This window comes from Nanorana parkeri, unplaced genomic scaffold (genome assembly GCF_000935625.1).
Source record: "Nanorana parkeri isolate BGI_ZX_2015 unplaced genomic scaffold, ASM93562v1 scaffold2371, whole genome shotgun sequence".
Lineage (NCBI taxonomy): Eukaryota > Metazoa > Chordata > Amphibia > Anura > Dicroglossidae > Nanorana > Nanorana parkeri.
In genome coordinates this window covers 131,391-150,226 of record NW_017308639.1, presented here as the reverse complement: position 1 = coordinate 150,226, position 18,836 = coordinate 131,391, and the positions used below count along the sequence as shown (strand labels likewise).

General features: G+C 46.5%; 1 protein-coding gene across 1 annotated transcript; it reads right to left on the bottom strand.

Moving 5' to 3' along the window:
- Positions 1–454: 454 nt before the first annotated feature.
- Positions 455–12,935, bottom strand: CALR (calreticulin). Its single transcript, XM_018573412.1, has 9 exons — positions 12,769–12,935; positions 8,297–8,398; positions 7,034–7,237; positions 5,979–6,073; positions 5,090–5,299; positions 4,763–4,876; positions 3,581–3,724; positions 3,405–3,497; positions 455–1,498 (listed from the first exon to the last, which is right to left on the bottom strand). Exons 1-9 carry the CDS (start codon positions 12,860–12,862, stop codon positions 1,286–1,288), a joined length of 1,269 nt encoding a protein of 422 aa, XP_018428914.1. The 5' UTR covers positions 12,863–12,935; the 3' UTR covers positions 455–1,285.
- Positions 12,936–18,836: the final 5,901 nt, after the last annotated feature.

Genomic DNA, 18,836 nt, shown 5'->3' with positions numbered 1-18,836 from the left:
TTGACACTGCACAGAACATACCGATTTGAAGACAAGAGGCAGACAGGTTCTTGGACACAAAAAGGTTTTCTCTTTAATTAGAAATTTAACAGACATCTGTACATTCCAAAACAAAACCCATACATACATTCTGGTGATGACCCCTGCCTCAATATAAATTAGAGGCATACAGCTTGAAGCAGGGTGGACTGAAGGCTGGGTAAGGCCCATTTCACCACATCACAGGGCACAATGAGGGGCATGTGTTGGCAAGTTCTTTTAAAGGGAACTGGTCAGGACAGCTGTTTAAAAATCCCAGCCGAGCCTTACATCAAACCCCCGGGGCTGTCCCAGAACTAGCACCCCTTCTTGCGGTGCAAGTTCTGGGGCAGCCTCTAGTCAAGCAATGTAAGCTTCCAGGACTAGACGGGAGTCTTGGCTGTGCCACAACTGCTGTTCTCACAAGTCCCCTTCAACACTTGAGGGCAGATGTCTTTAAATGGGAGACAAATCCAGATTTAAGAGTCACTCTGGTGACATACTAGAGTGGAGGTTCCTTAATGCTGAGACCCACCAAGCGAAGGCTGACCTCTGATGTAGGCCATTTTACAAGGCAATTTATTTAATTGTCCACTAAGCAATAACGACGTCACCCGACGGTTTTCACAGTTGGTAGACTGCTTTCTTACATAGCTGGTGCCACACAGGAATGTGGCCGCCCAGGAGTTTGTCACTGGCTGAAGCCTCATGGCCATTAGGGTCCGAGGAGACTTTAAATTAAAGCTTTAGTTCCCTAAAAACTACATCAAATTGTACAGAACACTGACACGATTTGATACTGCAAAGTGAATGAGGGCTGATGGAATGTGACTAGGTTTGGCAATGTTTGGCCGGGTGTTGTCACAACGGTCAATGCACCTCACAAGCCCCTCGGATGGGAGAAGTAGTAAACAGGAAGTGGTTTCGGGAGAGTCACAATTTCAATTATCCTGGTTAGCCTCTTCCACACAAGGATAGGCCAGAAGATACTGCAGAGGGGAGCGCAGATGTTTACTGCAATGAGAACCAGGGCCTATGGGCAGGAGGGGACAAAACTGAAGGGGAGAGGCTAAGGAGAGAGGATATGGGTAAGGAGGATGAGGGAAGATTGACAGATCTTCCATTACAGGGTTAAAACAAAAACTGTAAAAAATATATATAAATTTTGAGTCTCATAGAGACAGAACGATCCCATTTCCCCTCTCCCATCTAAGACACGAACGCCCAGGGAAGGGGAGAGCGCTGGTCAGGAGGAGAGATGCCATCTTTAAAGCTCATCCTTCTGAGGTGTCTCGCTTTCCTCGTCGTCGTCGTCATCATCATCACCTTCCTCCTTCTCTTTTTCTTCCTCATCGTCATCTTCATCATCATCCTCATTGGCCTCTTCAGCGGGCTCCTGCTCTTTCCTCTTCTTCTCTTCCTCTTCCTGCTTCTTGCGCTCCTCTTCATCTTGCTGTTCCTTCATCTTTTTCTCAGCCTCCTGTATGGTTAAAGGGGGAAAATTACATTGGGGTTATTTGTTTTTTAGGTGTGCCTTATGCCAGGTCTGTAGGCCTTCCTGTATCACAGGGTATTAAAGATACTGTCATGGTGCCAAGGGTGGCAAACTGCTGCCAGAGTGGGCACTCAGAGAAGTACATATCTTCTGCAGCCTCCCAAACCTTCAGGTCACAGTCCAATCTAAGGCCATTCTTACAGGCAAAACTATGCACTTCCAGATAGCACTAATGCAGCGGTAGCCAAACTCCAACCCTCCAGCTGTGGTGGAACTACAAATCCCATGAGGCATTGCAAGATTCTCACAGCCACAACTCCCGGAGAGAGATGCATCGTGGGATTTGGTTTCGCAACAGCTGGAGGGTCAGAGTTTGGCCACCCCTGCACTAATGCTTGCCTGCCCCTTGCTACCTCACATTCCTGCTGGCCAGTGAGGCAAATCCAACAGGAACCTATGGGGGCTTAGCAGCAAGCTTTGCCTGTTAGAATGGCACAAGTCTGAAATTAAGATGTGGGATGTTTCTGCGGATTTACCCGTTTATCTGAAGTTCTTCCTCTCTATCTGCAATCTAAGTCAGGGGTAGCCAACCTCAGCATCCCAGCTGTGCTGAAACAAATCCCATCATGCTTCTGCAAGTCAAGTCTGTGCTGTCAGTCTTGCAATGCCTCATGAGGTATGTAGTTTCACCACTGCTGGAGTGCTGAAGTTGCCTACCCCGGGGCCTAAATTCACCACTACCCATAGCACCCAGATTTTTGCTTATGTACACTACAAACGCGTACTTAAGCCCAGAGTGACCTTCCTCTAACTAGTAGCTAGAGTGTTCTGTTTTCACTAGAAACGAAGGACCTTGTGAAGGGGGATATCCATTTGAAGCCAAAACGTAAACCTGAACACCTTCCCCATGTTACAAGAGGGGAAAGAGAGGACATGTGTTCTGTCATCCTGACAAACTGACACTGTTCCTCCATAGACACAGTACAGTCACAGTGAGCACGGTCACCCTAGGACGGGAAGTAAAGCCCTTTACAGAGACGTTTCTCTAAGCATATCAACATTATACACTTTGGCGTCAAGTAGGAGCAGCTCATCTTACAACCTTCAGACACCTAAGTATATAACATTGATTCTTATATTGGATATTGGACCATAAATTTATATGGCAACTACGACAAAGTGCACTCACCACAGTACATAGATTTTGGTTCCCAGCCAAGAAACCAGGTGAGCTTGTCACCTCTTACGATTGCGATTTATTAAAGTGATATTAAAGCCAAAATTGTTTTCTCATTTCTCCTTTAACGAGACCCTGCTTTGCTGGCGGCTGTGTTTTAGACACACAGCACTGTGGCAGGCCACGCCCATTCCTTTGATGGCAGAAGGAGCCCATGGCTCCTCTGCCATCAGTATCCTCCCCCGCAACCCAGAAGTTCGGGGTACTGAGGATCGCTTCGGGACCGGCGGCGGGGACGAGTGCAGCTGAGAGGTAAGTGTGGGGGGAGACTGGGTTAAAAAAAGGTCCTGGGCTGGTTAAAAAAAAAAAGGTCCTGGGATGTTTTTACCCTAAAGCAGAGAATGCATTAAGGTAAAACGGTAAAAATACTACCTTAACACTGGAACCAAAAGTTCCCTGCTCTTTTCTTTTACATTCGGCTTCCTATGTCATCGCTGCCCCAGGCTCCTTAATTGACAGTGATTAAGCATAATCGCTGTCCCCTGAGCTGACCCAGAGGTAGCGGTGTTCTGCCCACCTAGCTCAGTGAACAAGAATGCTTGGCCAAGGGAATGTGTTGTAGGCAAAATAATTTGTTTTAGGAATGTTCCCACTTTAAAATGTATGGGTCCCCTACTCCTGCTCGAAATCAATAGCTACCAATGCTGTACATACCTTTGTGACTCCCCATGTCTTAGCGGCTTGTTCCTCTGCAAACTTCTCATCATCTGTAATCAGGATGTTGTCAAAGATGGTGCCAGCTTTCACCTGTGAGGAAAGGATCATTACTGCTTTTGCTGCACTAAACTATGCGCTGTATTAAATTCTGCCTATAGAGAATTCCTGCTTACCTGCCACAGGTCAAAGCCTAGAGCTCCAAAGTCCTCATAGGAGTACAGAGAAGGATCTGGGGTATATTCTGGGTTGTCGATCTCTGGGTGCTCCCACTTTCCTTTGAAGTCGGGGTTGTCGATCTGGCGAGGTTTCCATTCTCCCTGCAAAAAAGTGACTCGTTACCTCAAGTATGTACCAACCCTATAATAAGCACACCTATGATAACTGTTACGCTGCTTCTAGGCCTTAATGGTTCCTATACAAGAGATAGAAATTTAGTCTAAAAGCATGCACAAAGTGCAATTTAACGGAGAGACTTTTCTAGAGGTTTAAAAGCAACACAGTCAGCGTTCCTTTACCTGCGCTACAAATCTTGCACATCCCTGACAACCAATTACCAAGGGAGAATGCCAATCTAAAGGGACATTTCACGGAAGCCCAGTGTCTGCAAACTATTGGAATCAACAGGCACCCGATAAAAACTTATGTGCTCATTTGCCCAGACATTTAACCTAAGTGATTTTAAAAACTAATGCACAATTTTGACTTGTGACCATTTCTAATAATGCACAGGAAGCCATCAGCTACCCAACACAAGGTGCCGTTTCCCATTATGTATACGTTTCTCTGACAGCAGCACCTTTTAAAACAACTCAGAATAGCAGCATCAGGATCTGTCATGGGCTGTTAGAAGGCCAAGTCAAATTGGAAGCATGCTCCATCATTGATGGCCTAAAGCAGTAAAAGGTGACCTGTAATCCACCTGTACCCTCAACACCAAGTTATTTGGCAGACTAAAGACTCACTGTCCAGGAAAGGAGGGTTGTGTATCATACATTACCCAAGCATGAACATCCTGATGTTCCTCATGCACCCTACTCAACTTCGTAAGCACAGGTCTAAGTACCAATACCCATCGTACTACCTTTATTATAGGCTTTGCTTGCCTTTACAGTTTATTTTCTCTGGAAACTGATGCAAGCTGCCCCTTTACATAAATCTTCAAGGAGCTTTTAACAATCTACTTGTGGCGGTCACATTTGCAATGCAGTTAACATGACCTATTAAAATGGAAAGTGGTAACATGGTCCTCTTCCAAAAGACAATAGGTGGGGGAACTATCCATAGGTTTATCTTTCAGAGACTGTATACATATCAATAGTAAACCTCTGGGTGAGGTCAGAATAAAACCTGCTTACCTTGTACTCTGGATTTGTGATGACTGGTGGCTCCCACTCTCCGTCCATCTCCACATCCCAATCTTCTGGTTTCACTGCATCTGGGTCAGGGATATGTTCTGGTTTCTCCCAGTCCTGCAAAACACAATTAAAAAAGTGACTTTACATTTACAAACCGCAGTTTATCATACACATTCAGATCGGTTATCCAAGAACAAAATCATACTGTCTGTGCTTTGATAACATTACAGAAGCTGCTCATCTATTCTGCTGCCCTGTGCAGCATGCAGTTGTCAGCAACAGGTGCCATTACCCTGCGAGGGGCTGGTCAGATTATCAGACACCCACCTCTGGTTTCTTGTCCTCGGGATCGTCAATCTTGGGACGCTCATCCCAGTCTTCAGGCTTCTTGGCCTCGGGGTCCTTGATTTTCTTGGGAGGAAGGAAGTCCCAGTCGTCTTCCAGGTTGCCAGATTCCACCTTGCTGTTATCAATTTTCACCTCGTAGGTGTTATCGGGACGTACAATCAAGGTGTAGAGATGAGTGAAAACATCATCCTGAGAAAGGGAAGATCACAGATACAGATTTTAGCACTATATAAGTAAATTAATCCGATTTGAAATGCATCCACCCTTCAGTTTGACAATAGACAGGAGTCTCCTCCTTTAAAGTAGCGTCTGTTCGGTGATTCCCTAAACCAGGATTATATTCCTTCCAAGCTATAAAGCCAAGTATCAGCACTATATACCATAGTATGGGAAGGGAATGGGACATCCATGTTGCACCTGGCATGCATTTGGTGCTCAGCCAGAAGACAGACAGCAGCCTTGGCACTACAGTCATTACCGTGCACCCTTATTTTAAAGCAAGGACTATGGGGGCTCTGCATTGGGAATATGGTCTGTGCCTTCCTGCCCTGGAGACTGCCCCATTTACTCACTCCCTGCCCTGATGCCAGACAGAAATAAAAGGACTCTCACCTAGTCCTACAGTAGTAAAAGCCCAGCAAGAGTTTCTAATCCTTGCCCACTATACAAAACCAAACGTTTTGGATGACATTGGATCTAATGCATTTAGCCTAAACACCTTCATTTCTGGAACATCGCGAAATCTGTAACTAATGTATATATACACGAGAGAGAACACTTTAAAATACCATTACCTAAAACCCAAATGGGTTTTGTCAACCTGAAGTTTTAAATGCAGCTAAGGACCAAGCCTAAATTCTCCACTCACTTTGCAGCGGATGTCTTTGTTGATCTGCATGTTCTTGCCCTTGTAGTTGAAGATGACGTGCACTTTCTTGGTGGGTGGCCCGCAAATGTCAGGACCTAAGAGACAAGAAAGGATTAGAAGCTTGCAATAGTGAGGTCATTTAGAGACAAGCCAAGTAGACAGTGCTTTCAGTGTAACAGCGAATATCTGTGTCCCCTCTTTAAAAAAAAATTGATCTTTAGAAGATAAGAGCTGTGCTTGGACGAATTAATGGATTTGGTCCTACAACCACTTCAAGGCAGCTTGATGGTACATTCTGAACCCCATCATGTCTGAGCACCGCCCCTTCCCACCCTCAAATTTACCGGCAACACTCAGCTGTAAAAAATATAGGGACTTACCATGTAACACTGTTAGTAAACTGACCTTCCAACAAGGTTTATAAACACTGTTCAGATGAATAGAAAGATACCCAATGCTGTTAGTCTATTTACTCTGCCCCATTCATATGAAGATCAAAGGGATGAGCTTCGGATCTGCATATATCAGTTAAAGCAACTCAGAAACAAAAATTAAAAAGTTTTTATATAGAACTTTTTTTAACCCTTATTATACCCTAATCAGCCATAATTAACTGCTCCTTCCCCGTAACTATTTTCCTGCCGATTGTATTTCTATTTTTCTGTTTAAACTTTTGTTTTAAATGCTGCATAAAAAAAAAGCACAAAATGTACTTAATTGGTAAATAACTGCAATGTTTTGTACCAGAATTAGAATTTTAGTGTCATTTTAAACCGGCCATAATAAAATGAATACGTTTTAGATACACAAACACTTTCTATACATCCGTGTGCTGCAATACAAAACTTCACCAGCAGGTGGCTCAAGCTAGCTTACTGCAGCTCCTTCTCCCGCTGTACCTATGAAAGTATGATCGGGCTCCCAGACACAATAAAGGGGATTTCTAGTTAAAGAGGAAATGTACAAAGTTCAGGCAATAAGGTCCTTCGAAGAAATCCTAAGGTGTTCTCCACATCTGGCCTGTCAGATTTAGAAGCCTTGCTCAATACACTTACCAAACATGATGTTGTACTCGGACTCTCCGTGCATCTCGGTCTGTTCTAGAGTGCCGGGGAAAAGCTTCACGTATCCACCACCACAGTCGATGTTCTGCTCGTGCTTCACCGTGAATTGAACTACAAGAGTCTTGTCCTTTGTGGAAAAAGAAGGGAATCGAGCAGAGTGGGCATAGAATTTGGCATCCTGGCTGGTCTGGAGACCTGGAGGGGAGAAGCAACAGTGGTGTCCATTATAAGAGTTCCAACAGCCGACCTGAAAAGAGGACTTTATCTCAAATGGCTTTCATTCCTAGCTGCAGATCCCTCAAGCGGAGCCAAGTGCTCACTTGAAAATACAGACGCCCCAATTATTGTTATGGTGCTCCTTGAGCTCAAATCTATAGAGTAGTGCTGCATTTGAGCATCGGACATGTATTGCCCCTTTAAGGACATCTCTAGCTTAGCCACACGGGCAGTAAAGTGCTTCAAGCACACACACACACACACCAATACTGAAAATGTGAATGGACACATGCCAATAAGTGTGCACAGGACCTAAAGCTTGGAGTAAAGGTGGTACGTGGGAAAGTAAAGCATCAAGTCTGGGGTCCTGTGGTGGGATATGCCAAGCCCTAAACAGCTGGTGTCAACAGTAGTTCAGTGATGTCACGGCATTACACCTGAGCTACTGGTTTCCTCAGCTGTTCAGGGCTTGGCTGAACAACTTTCCCTCTGCTGTGAGAACGCATGAGGTTACTCGCTCAGCCATTCGGTGAACACATAGTATTTCATCCAGAGAATGCCTAGTATTCATTGACAAATACTAAGCGTTCACTGAATGGCTGAGCGAGCAACCTCATGTGTTCTCATCACAGCAGAGGGAAAGTTGTTCAGCACAGTGGCATTACCAGGACCTTGAAGAGCCCTGTAAAGCACACTAGTATCTGCAGCAACTACAGTGTTTTAAAGACTCCCCATGGTCCTACCAGGCTCATGACAGATCCAACCTGGACTGTAGGAAACAATCAAAAACTGAGGGACGTGGGGTTAAAATGTTTTATATGTGTTATCTGTATAAGGAACCAATCATTTCAGGTTGCTGTCCTGGAAGATGATTGAGGAAATGTATATTATATACGCACCGGGCCAAGCTAGACCAATACATACTTTTACATGGAATTCAGCTTTAATATACTATCTATCCAATTATCAAATCTGTATGATCATCAAGCTGAACCAACCTTTGCTGGATTCTAGTGTGCCAACCTGCAGAACTCTTACCTTTGTCTTTCTCTTCATCTCCGTAAAATTTGCCCGCAGTCAGCTTGAAGGCGCCGTAGTCTGTCTTGTGCTTAGATTGCGTCCAGCGTTCTTTCCAGGCATCTGAAAAGGAGAAAAACATGCACATTAGCAGAGCCTACAGGACACCCTGACAATACAGAGCAGATACAACAGAGTGCTTGTAACCTGAAAGCACAAGGTTTGATGGAACAATACATTTGTAAAGCACCTGCCCATCAGAGCATTGTCACATGTGACTGAAGTACATCGCCCATAACAAGTAGGGCTGAAATTAAAGATTCATTTCTCGATCGTTAAACTTTTTGATCGCTAATGAAAACACTCACCTCTCCGCCGGCTTCCAGGAGTCCCGTCGGCGATCCGGTGACGTCACGGACATAGACGTCACCAGACTCCCCGCCCCCCCCTTCCCCAAGTGGCTACGTCGGCTAACGAAGGGAAGGGGGAGGAGTCCGGTGACGTCGATGTCCGTGACGGCTAACGAAGGGAAGGGGGGGGAGTCCGGTGACGTCATCGGACTCCACCCCCCTTCGTTAGCCGACGGAGCCACTTGGGCCGCTGAGTTTGCCCAAGAAACTTTCTGCATGAGCGCCAGCCAAGGCATTGGCCTATACACATACAGCACAGCAATGAAGTAATAAAATGAACTAGGATCACACTAATCCAGCACGTTATTAATCTCACGTGCCCCACTCAATATGGCCGCCGCTTGAGTGGGGCAACTCAGATTAATAACGTGCTGGATTAGTGTGATCCTAGTTCATTTTATTACTTCATTGCTGTGCTGTATGTGTATAGGCCAATGTAGTTGGATCTGTATGTGCGTTAGAATGAATCAAAATTAATCGATTAAAAAACATTTTGATTAATCGAACACGAAAATTTTAATCATTACCAGCCCTAATAACAAGTAGTGATGTGCAGAGACTGGCAAGTAATCAATGCACTTTACAGCCCATAAACTAGTATTTTGAACAGTCCGGGGTGCTTTGCCCTATGAAAGAACTGTAAAGTTGGATCCGGCGGTGGAAGAGATGTGCTTAGCATAATGCTGCCAATCTAACATGCTTTCAGGTGCTGGGGGCAAGACCAGGAGGTGCTCGGTTATATATGCGTTGATGTTCTGCTTTGGACAGAGGCTGCTAGCACTGCAACCCACAGGACATTTGCCTAAATTCCCCAGCGTATGCACAATGTACAGGCTGCTTCACGATTTGCATAAACAGTCATCCGAAAGTCCCGTGTATGTTCGTGACGTCTGCCTAGTACAGGCAAGCAGGTCTGGGGTTCTTGCCCCAGAGTGAGGAAGATGGCACTGTCATGGCTGGTTCCCTTCAATAAACGAGACCTACTTTGATGTGTAAACTGTATATCAGGAGTAGGCAACCTCGGCATGCCAGCTGATGTGGCACTACAAGCCCCATGAGGCATTGCAAGACTGAAAGCCACAGGCATGACGTGATTTGTAGTTCTCACCACAGCCAGTGCCGAAGTTGCCTACTCCTGGCCTAGCGCATGAGGCAGAAAGTTTATGGACACATTGGATGCGGCATTTTTTTAACTGGACATACAGGAGGCGGCAGAATGTTTATGGATCGGAACAGATGCAGCAGCAAGCCCACTTAACTGCACCCCCCCCGATGATGCACTGTGGCCCATGCACTTAGCAGGGGGGCAGCTGCAAGAACCCAGAAGAGATAGCTGGCCGCCTGATAACATACCGCAGCCCATGTGGGCATTTATCGGGGGGTAGCCGTAAGAACTCAGATAGCTAGCCCTCTGATGACGTCACAAGATGGCGGTGCGGCATCAGCTGCGCAACAGCCGATCCCCACAGAACACAGCTAGATTGTTGGCTATATTCTTAAAGCATAGTCCAGTGAAAAAGGTAAAGGGTGGGGGAGATATGGGGGTGGTAATGATTGCTGATCACTCCATACTATTGCTGCAAAAAAAAGCAAAACATTTACTGTAAAATGCACTAAACGAAAGGTCAAAATTTAAATGGCGACGCTGAAGCCGCCACCTGAACTGCCGCCCATGTTTACGCTTCCGTGGAAGGACGAATACTCATTCCGATACCCGAGCAATGCTTTCTCTTTCACTACAAAAAAGCAGAGAGGAGGGTGCCGAGAGTCAGGCAATGAGCCCCCTCCCCTCTTCCCCACACCCTCCTGCTTCCAGAAGATTCAATACAGCCTCATACAGCTGCATGATGACCAGGAAGAAGGAAGGGAGGATGACTCAGACAAATGGGAGGAACGGCTTCATTAAGACGGCAGCCCAGCCGGTTAGACGGCCTTTTCTTATGCAGATTCCACTCAGATTCTGATTGGCTGATCTTTGGGCAGACACTCAAACTGCAAAATGACATTCAAAGCCCCCCCGGTGGGGCTCCGACTGCCAAAAAAATGGGCCCGTATGTAGCCACACCACCCAGGAAGAGAAGAGTGTAAGCCTGGCAGGAAGGGACCCAAGTGATTGTGCCCTCTTCAGAATCAACTAAGCGCGCCCATCCAAAACACGGGCCAGAAATATGACCAGACCCTGGGGCCAATTGTAGACATTTAACCTTTGAGTGATCTGCAGGTCAAATAGAACGTTACGATTTCACGCAGAACCCCCCCCCCCAAGAGGTCAGCGTGTATATGTGGATGTAAAGGTACGGATCAAGATGGAAGTTTCTAGAATGCCAATCTATGGTACATGTTACCTGGGCAACCATAGGCCTGGCTGAACGTGCAGGGAGAACGAGCATCTTTCATGTATTTAAAGGACTACAACCCCCCAGCATACCCATGTTGAAACCTGTTCCCCCCAATGTCCCTATGTCCCTACACTGGCAGTAGATTTACCAAATCGAAACGGGGATTCAATACTGAAGAGACGGAATAGGCAACCTCATCACTCCAGCTGCTGTGGAACTACAAGTCCCATGACGCATTGCAAGACTGACAGACACAACTCCCAGAGGCATTGTGGGATTTGTAGTCCCCACCACTGCTAGAGCGCCAAGGTTGCCTACTCTTGCATTCATTTTGCCACCCCCTTCCCTGCGGGTGGTAACAGACTCCTGTTGGGTGACAACACTCCATATGATTTATGTGGAGAACTACAACTGCAAGCATTAGTCAAGGACACGCTGAGGAGGTAGTGCTCTGCAAGCAGGAGGAGAGGCTTTTGCCTACATCCCTTCCGGCTTTTGTACTAAACCTGAACAGCTTGACAGATTCCAGAAATGGATTACGCTGGGACTCGAAAACAGACAGGCAGTATGCTAAACAGGATCCCAAATCTGATATCTGGGGTCTTGTATCTGTAACATACATCCAGCTTGGCTGTATGGGGAAAATCTTACTGTGGTGAACAGAGACTTCGTACCACTACAGCTTCGTACTAATGCTAAAGAGTAGTCAGAAGGCTCTTTACAGTTCCGTTGACAGAACCATCGATCTGACCCCCATGAACTATTAGATTATCGATCGGCCGTTCCCAAAACTAAGGCCAATCTACAGGTGTAAGCGCAGCTTTAAATGGCTCCCTTCTGTACCTACTGCTGTCCAACTCTTACCTGGGGGCATGTTCTGCCATTGCAAGCCGCTCTCTACTGCAATTCAAGGTAACCATTTAGAATGGGTGACGTAGATGACCTGAGACCCCCCAAAAAGCATAACTGTCCCCAGGGAGTGAACAGGATGAGGATTACAGTAATGCTGAATAAGTGAACACACAGCAGTAATTAGTAAGCCGACCGCCCGGGTCCCAGGGGACAGAAAATGTCACACTACGCCTAGGGCACATCCTGTCATTACAGCACGAGTCTGCACACAGGGGACTGGCGGCCCTATCGGATCTACAGCCGGTTATGGGACAGGTGAACTACAAGTCCCAGCATCAGCTACCAGCCCTCATAGGGAGAGACGATCCATCGCCAGTACATAGATCGCTCACTGGGAACAACAACTTTCAAGGGCCAGTAGAAGAACTACAAGTCCCAGCATGACCTGGTCATGAGGTTTACTAGGTCTTTGAGAATCGAGAAATTAGATTTAATTTATGACTAGAGAAGGAGAAGGCAGCTGCACTATAAGTCCCAGCAATGTACATGACAGGCTTTTTGGGACTTGTAGTGCACCTACAGCTAAAAAGCTCAGATTTTATGACTACATGCCCAGCATGGCAGTCAGGGAGCTGCACTACAAGTCGCTGCTTGCAAAGGCTTTCTGAGACTTGTAGTTAATCTGCAGAGGCAGCAGATTTTCAGTTGTCATGCCCAGCCATGGCAACAGCAGACAGGCATCATGCAGTTGCACTAGAAGTCCCAGCAGTGCCTTGCCGCAAGGCCAGGGCAGCGAACACTGAGCTCCTATAGTTAATATCGGGGTTGCATTAATCTACAAATATGTCCCCAGTGATAACCCCAACGTCACATCCCCGTTCAGGGTACATACCTCCATCGCTGAATTCCTCTTGGAAGAAGATGGAGGGTTCAGCGGCGCAGAGGGCCGCCAGCAGTGGTAATACGAGGAGAGCGATGCGGGCCATGGTTGAACCCCCGAGACAACCGTTAGCAGCAGCGCCTAAGATCCACTGAGCACCCAGCGCCGGCCAACTGCCGCTCTTATATGCCCTCTCCGCACCCTCCTCCCGAATATGCTCCTATTGGCCGCCCCTACACCGGTGTCCGCTGGCCATTGGATGGCTGGTTCTGCCATTCAGGACACACAGATGGCCGCCCGTGATTGGGCCGGGCCGCGGCCAATGAGCGAACAACACGCAGGGGCCTCCTACTAGTCGTCAGTCGGTTGGCTGGCGGGACGGGGCTGCGGATAGGTCACGTGGTGCGGGGAAAGCTGGAACTGTGGCACGTGATCCCTTCCGGCTGTGGGCGTGGCCTGCGTTTCCATAGACATAGATGTGCATTGGTGGCTATTGGAGTGGGGTATTGGAGGGGGCGAGAGGAGAGCCCTGTGTGTCCTCCAATGGCTGCCACATACTAATGTATTGGTTACAATGTAATAAAACAATGCTTCATTCCTCCTGGAAAATAATAAATAATTGTGTCAGGTATCCCTGCATGTCTCTGGTATGTCATAGAGTAACACAACAAAAGAAAGGATATACATTTGGAGGGAATTTATAAAAACTGGAGCAGACAAAATCTGGAGCAGATTTGTACTGCAGCCAATCTGCTTCTCTCTCTCATTTTTACATCTTACCTGAACAAACTGAAGAGAGATGCTGATTGGTTGCCATGGGCAACTGCTCCAAATTCTGTTTGCTCCAGATTTGATAAATTCCCCCCATTGTATTGCTTATTGTACAATAACGTTGGTGTCACTGTCTGCACCTCACTGAACATGGACCAGATAAAGCAAAGGAGAGAGAGTTGAGTGAGCAGATCAGAAAGATCATTATGGACCAGCAAGTGAAGGGTGAATGCTTCAAGACCATCTTCAATATAGGACCATCTTCAAGATAAGGCCATCTCCAATCTCGGGACCATCACCAATATAAGACCATCACCAATATAAGACCATCTCCAATACAGGACCATCTCCAATACAGGACCATCTCCAATAAAGTACCATTTCCAATTAAAAAACCATCTCCAGTATAAGACCATCTCCAATATAGGACCATCTCCAATATAGGACCATCTCCAATATAAGACCATCTCCAATATAGGAGCATATCCAATATAGGACCATGTCCAGTATAGGACCATCTCCAAAACAAGACCATCTCCAATATAGGACCATCTCCAATATAGGACCATCTCCAATATGAGAGCGTCTCCAATCTAGTACCATCTCAATCTAGAACCATCTCCAATATAGGACCATCTCCAATATAGGACCATCTCCAGTATAGGACCGTTTCCAATATAAGCCCATCTTCAGTATAAGACCATCTCAAATAAAAGACCATCTGCAATATAGGATCATCTCCAACTGAAGACCATCTTCAGTATAGAGCCATCTGCAATATAGGAGCATCTCCATTATAGGATCATCTTCGATATAGGACCATTTGTAATATAAGACCATCTTCAATTTCAGGTTGACATGTGCAATTGGTTTAGTTACAAATTGAAATTTGTATGAATTCCTGTAAATTCTGACATTCGGATGCATCCGAATTTCCGAATGACAGAAATAATGAATCTGAAGGAATCTGAATGTTTGGAAATTCGAATACATAGAAATTTCATTTGGAAAGGAAACACAACAAGCGGGAGAGCTGTGTGTCATTTGGTCACACATTTTAACATAATCACGCCCACTTTTTCGGCATTGCAATATGTGACCGGCAAAAGGTGAAGAATTCCAACGCTTTCTCAGCTGTTCCCGGGCAGATCGGCATCGCAGATGGTATGTGCAGGAGAACCGATCTGCCCGGGAACAGCTGATCGGTCCTGAAATGTCACTTCTATCCGACTCTGTGGAATGTGAGATCGCTCTCACAAAGTCGGATAGAAGTGACATTTCAGAACCGATGAGCTGTTCCAGGGCAGATCGGTTCTCCTGCACATACCATCTGCTATGCCGATCTGCCCTGGAACAGGTGGGATTCTTCACCGGTCACATATTCCACCGCCGAAAAACTGGGCGGGATTACGTTAAAATGTGTGACCACGTGACCGGTCCCACATTCAACCACCCAAAAAATGGGTTGGATTAGGTTAAAATGTGTGACTACGTCAATGGTCACACATTCTAACGCAGTCACAAAATTTGATAGAACAACGGCTCTCTGGCTTCTCTGCATTTGTATCTCTGAGGACACGTTGTTCCCTCTGTAAAGAATCTGACGCCAAGGAAGGACCAGAAATGGCAGCCTCCAATGGTTTCCTCTACCAATGAACAGACGGTACTGTGGGAGGTGCAGGTTATGGGCATGTCTGAGACTTGTGTGTCACCAAACAGAACACTACAAGAGCTGCATTTACCAGAGAGTGCTAGAACCAGGGACCGATTTCCCACAAGGCCAACCAAGGCCCGGCCTCGGGGCAGCAGGGAGTAGAGGAGCAGCAGGGGTGTGGAATTCCTATCTCCCGATGCCCGGGACATGCAGTTCCGGGCGCTGGGCGTGTAGTTCTTTTCTACATTTAGCCCTGCTTTAGGCAAGCAGGGCTAAATGTACAGCTGGGAAGCCGCTGCTTGTTTTGTACAAGTGATCTCGGCGATGTCGCCGAGATCACTTATATGCAGCCTGGAAACCCGGCCCTGGCTATAACAGAACTTTTTTAGTATCTCTCTGAAGTCTGAGGCCCAGGCCAGTCAGCCATATTGCACTTTTCTAATCCTAATCTTGGTGATGCTGTTTGAATTGCAGTATGAGTTTCAAAGGTCACCGAGGAACGCCTGGACCAGCTTGTGGGTAGCGGAGCCTGCATGTATTGTGTATTCAACTTTCATTTGACATAAAAGCTTGCAGCCTCATAGCATATGTAGGGTGTGTCCAGATTTATTTGGCTGGTCTATACATTGTAATTATAGGTGTTGTGGTACGTGCATTGTACTGGAGTTAGGTGTGAGCGTTCCTGTCACTAGTCAAAAGCAGATATTTGTATAAACAGGGAAATGCTATCTGTGCATACAATATACATACACTATATTGCCACAAGTATTGGGATGCCGGCCTTTACACGCACATGAACTTTAATGGCATCCCAGTCTTAGTCCGTAGTGTTCAGTATTGAGTTGGCCCACCCTTTGCAGCTATAACAGCTTCAACTCTTCTGGGAAGGCATCCACAAGGTTTAGGAGTGTGTCTATGGGAACGTTGGACCATTTGTGAGGTCAGGTAGTGTTGTTGGATGAGAAGGCCGGGCTCGCAGTCTCCGCTCTAATTCATCCCAAAGGTGTTCTATGCGGTTGAGGTCAGGACTCTGTGCAGGCCAGTCAAGTTCCTCCACCCCAAACTCCCCTATCCATGTCTTTGTGGACCTTGCTTTGTGTACTGGTGTGCAGTCAAGTTGGAACAGGAAGAGGCCATCCCCAAACTGTTCCCACAAAGTTGGGAGCTTGAACTTGTCCAAAATGTCTTGGTATGCTGATGCCTTAAGAGTTCCCTTCACTGGAACTAAGGGGCCGAGCCCAACCCCTGAAAAACAACCCCCACACCATAATCCCCCCTCCACCAAACTTTACACTTGGCACAATGCAGTCAGGCAAGTACTGTTCTCCTGGCAACCGCCAAACCCAGACACGTCCATCGGATTGCCAGACAGAGAAGCATGATTGGTCGCTCCAGAGAACACGTCTCCACTTCTTCCTCTTCTCTAGAGTCCAGTGGCGGCGTGCTTTACACCACGGCATCCCACACTTTGCATTGCACTTGGTGATGTAAGGCTTGGATACCACTGCTCAGCCATGGAAACCCATTCCATGAAGCTCTCTACGCACTGTTGTTGTGCCAATCTGAAGGCCACACGAAGTTTGGAGGTCAGTAGCTATTGACTCTGCAGACAGTTGGCGACTTCTGCGCACTATGCGCTGACAACGCTCTGTCATTTTACGTTGCCTACCACTTTGTGGCTGAGTTGCTGGTGTTCCCAGTTGCTTCCACTTTGTTATAATACCACTAACAGGTGACCGTGGAATATTTAATAGCAAGGAAATTTCATGGAACACCTGAATCCAATGATTTGGAGGGGTGTCCCAATACTTTTGGCAATAGTGTATATGGATTCATCAGAGCGTGCACCACCAGACACTCAGAAATAGAAGAGTGTCAGCAGATTAACAATGTACATATCCGAGATTGATCCAGGGTCAAAGTACAAAGGACGTCACAACGAGCGCGTCCCTTTATAAATTTCATTTTTGTCCAGAATGTACCATGTAATACGCAGAAGGCGCAGGAAATAAAAGCGGGCCTGGTGCATGAAGCATGCAAGTCTATTATTTGCGCATTTGCTAAACACAACAGAGAAGTCATGTTTGTAAGCTGCCACAACTGATAAGAACATGGTCAATGGAGTGCATGTTGGGCAACGTTCCCATTACAACCATGTGGAATGTGGCCGCCTCTTTGTAAGTAGGCAGGAAAATTCTGAACACATCTGATTTCCCTAGCGAAGTCCACACCCCCCCCCCCCTTCCCCCAAGCATTCATTAACAGCCATGCAGAGAATGAGTGTCACACAATGGTTTGCAACACGTTACAATTTGTAGCCACCTTGAGTAGACATGGGCAGCAAGCTCAGCATGCTCTCAGGAACGATGGCTCGTAGTTTAGATCGGTGGGGAGGTTAGTTCCAGATCAGTCCGGGATGTCTGAGATGCATTTATATTGATTGATATCAAGGAATCAAAGCAAAGCACTGAGATACATGGCAAAAGCAACAATTAATGCCAGAGTCCAGTGCTACGAATGATGCATGTCAGAGCCGAACTGATACATTAGCTTTCAACTCGGGGAGGGTCAGTGTTAGGGTTACATACGCACTGACCCTCACACTAACCTTGTGTGTAACCCTAAAACTGACCCTCATACTAACCTTGTGTGCAACTGTAATGCTGACCCTCACACTAACCTTGTGTGTAACCCTAACACTGACCCTCATACTAACCTTGTGTGTAACCCTAACACTGACCCTCACACTAACCTTGTGTGTAACCCTAACACTGACCCTCACACTAACCTTGTGTGTAACCCTAACACTGACCCTCACACTAACCTTGTGTGTAACCCTAACACTGACCCTCACACTAACCTTGTGTGTAACCCTAACACTGACCCTCACACTAACCTTGTGTGCAACCCTAACACTGACCCTCACACTAACTTTGTGTGTAACCCTAACACTGACCCTCATACTAACCTTGTGTGTAACCCTAACACTGACCCTCACACTAACCTTGTGTGTAACCCTAACACTGCCCCTCACACTAACCTTGTGTGTAACCCTAACACTGCCCCTCACACTAACCTTGTGTGTAACCCTAACACTGACCCTCACACTAACCTTGTGTGCAACTGTAATGCTGTCCCTCACACTTACCTTGTATGTAATCCTAACACTGACCCTCACACTAACCTTGTGTGTAACCCTAACAACTGACCCTCACACTAACCTTGTGTGCAACTGTAATGCTGACCCTCACACTTACCTTGTATGTAATCCTAACACTGACCCTCACACTAACCTTGTATGTACTCCTAACACTGACCCTCACACTAACTTTGTGGGTACTCCTAACACTGACTCTCACACTAACCTTGTGTGTAACCCTAACACTGACCCTCACACTAACCTTGTGGGTACTCCTAACACTGACCCTCAAACTAACCTTGTGTGCAACCCTAATGCTGACCCTCACACTAACCTTGTATGTAATCCTAACACTGACCCTCACACTAACCTTGTATGTAATCCTAACACTGACCCTCACACTAACCTTGTATGTAATCCTAACACTGACCCTCACACTAACCTTGTATGTAATCCTAACACTGACCCTCACACTAACTTTGTGTGCAACCCTAATGCTGACCCTCACACTAACCT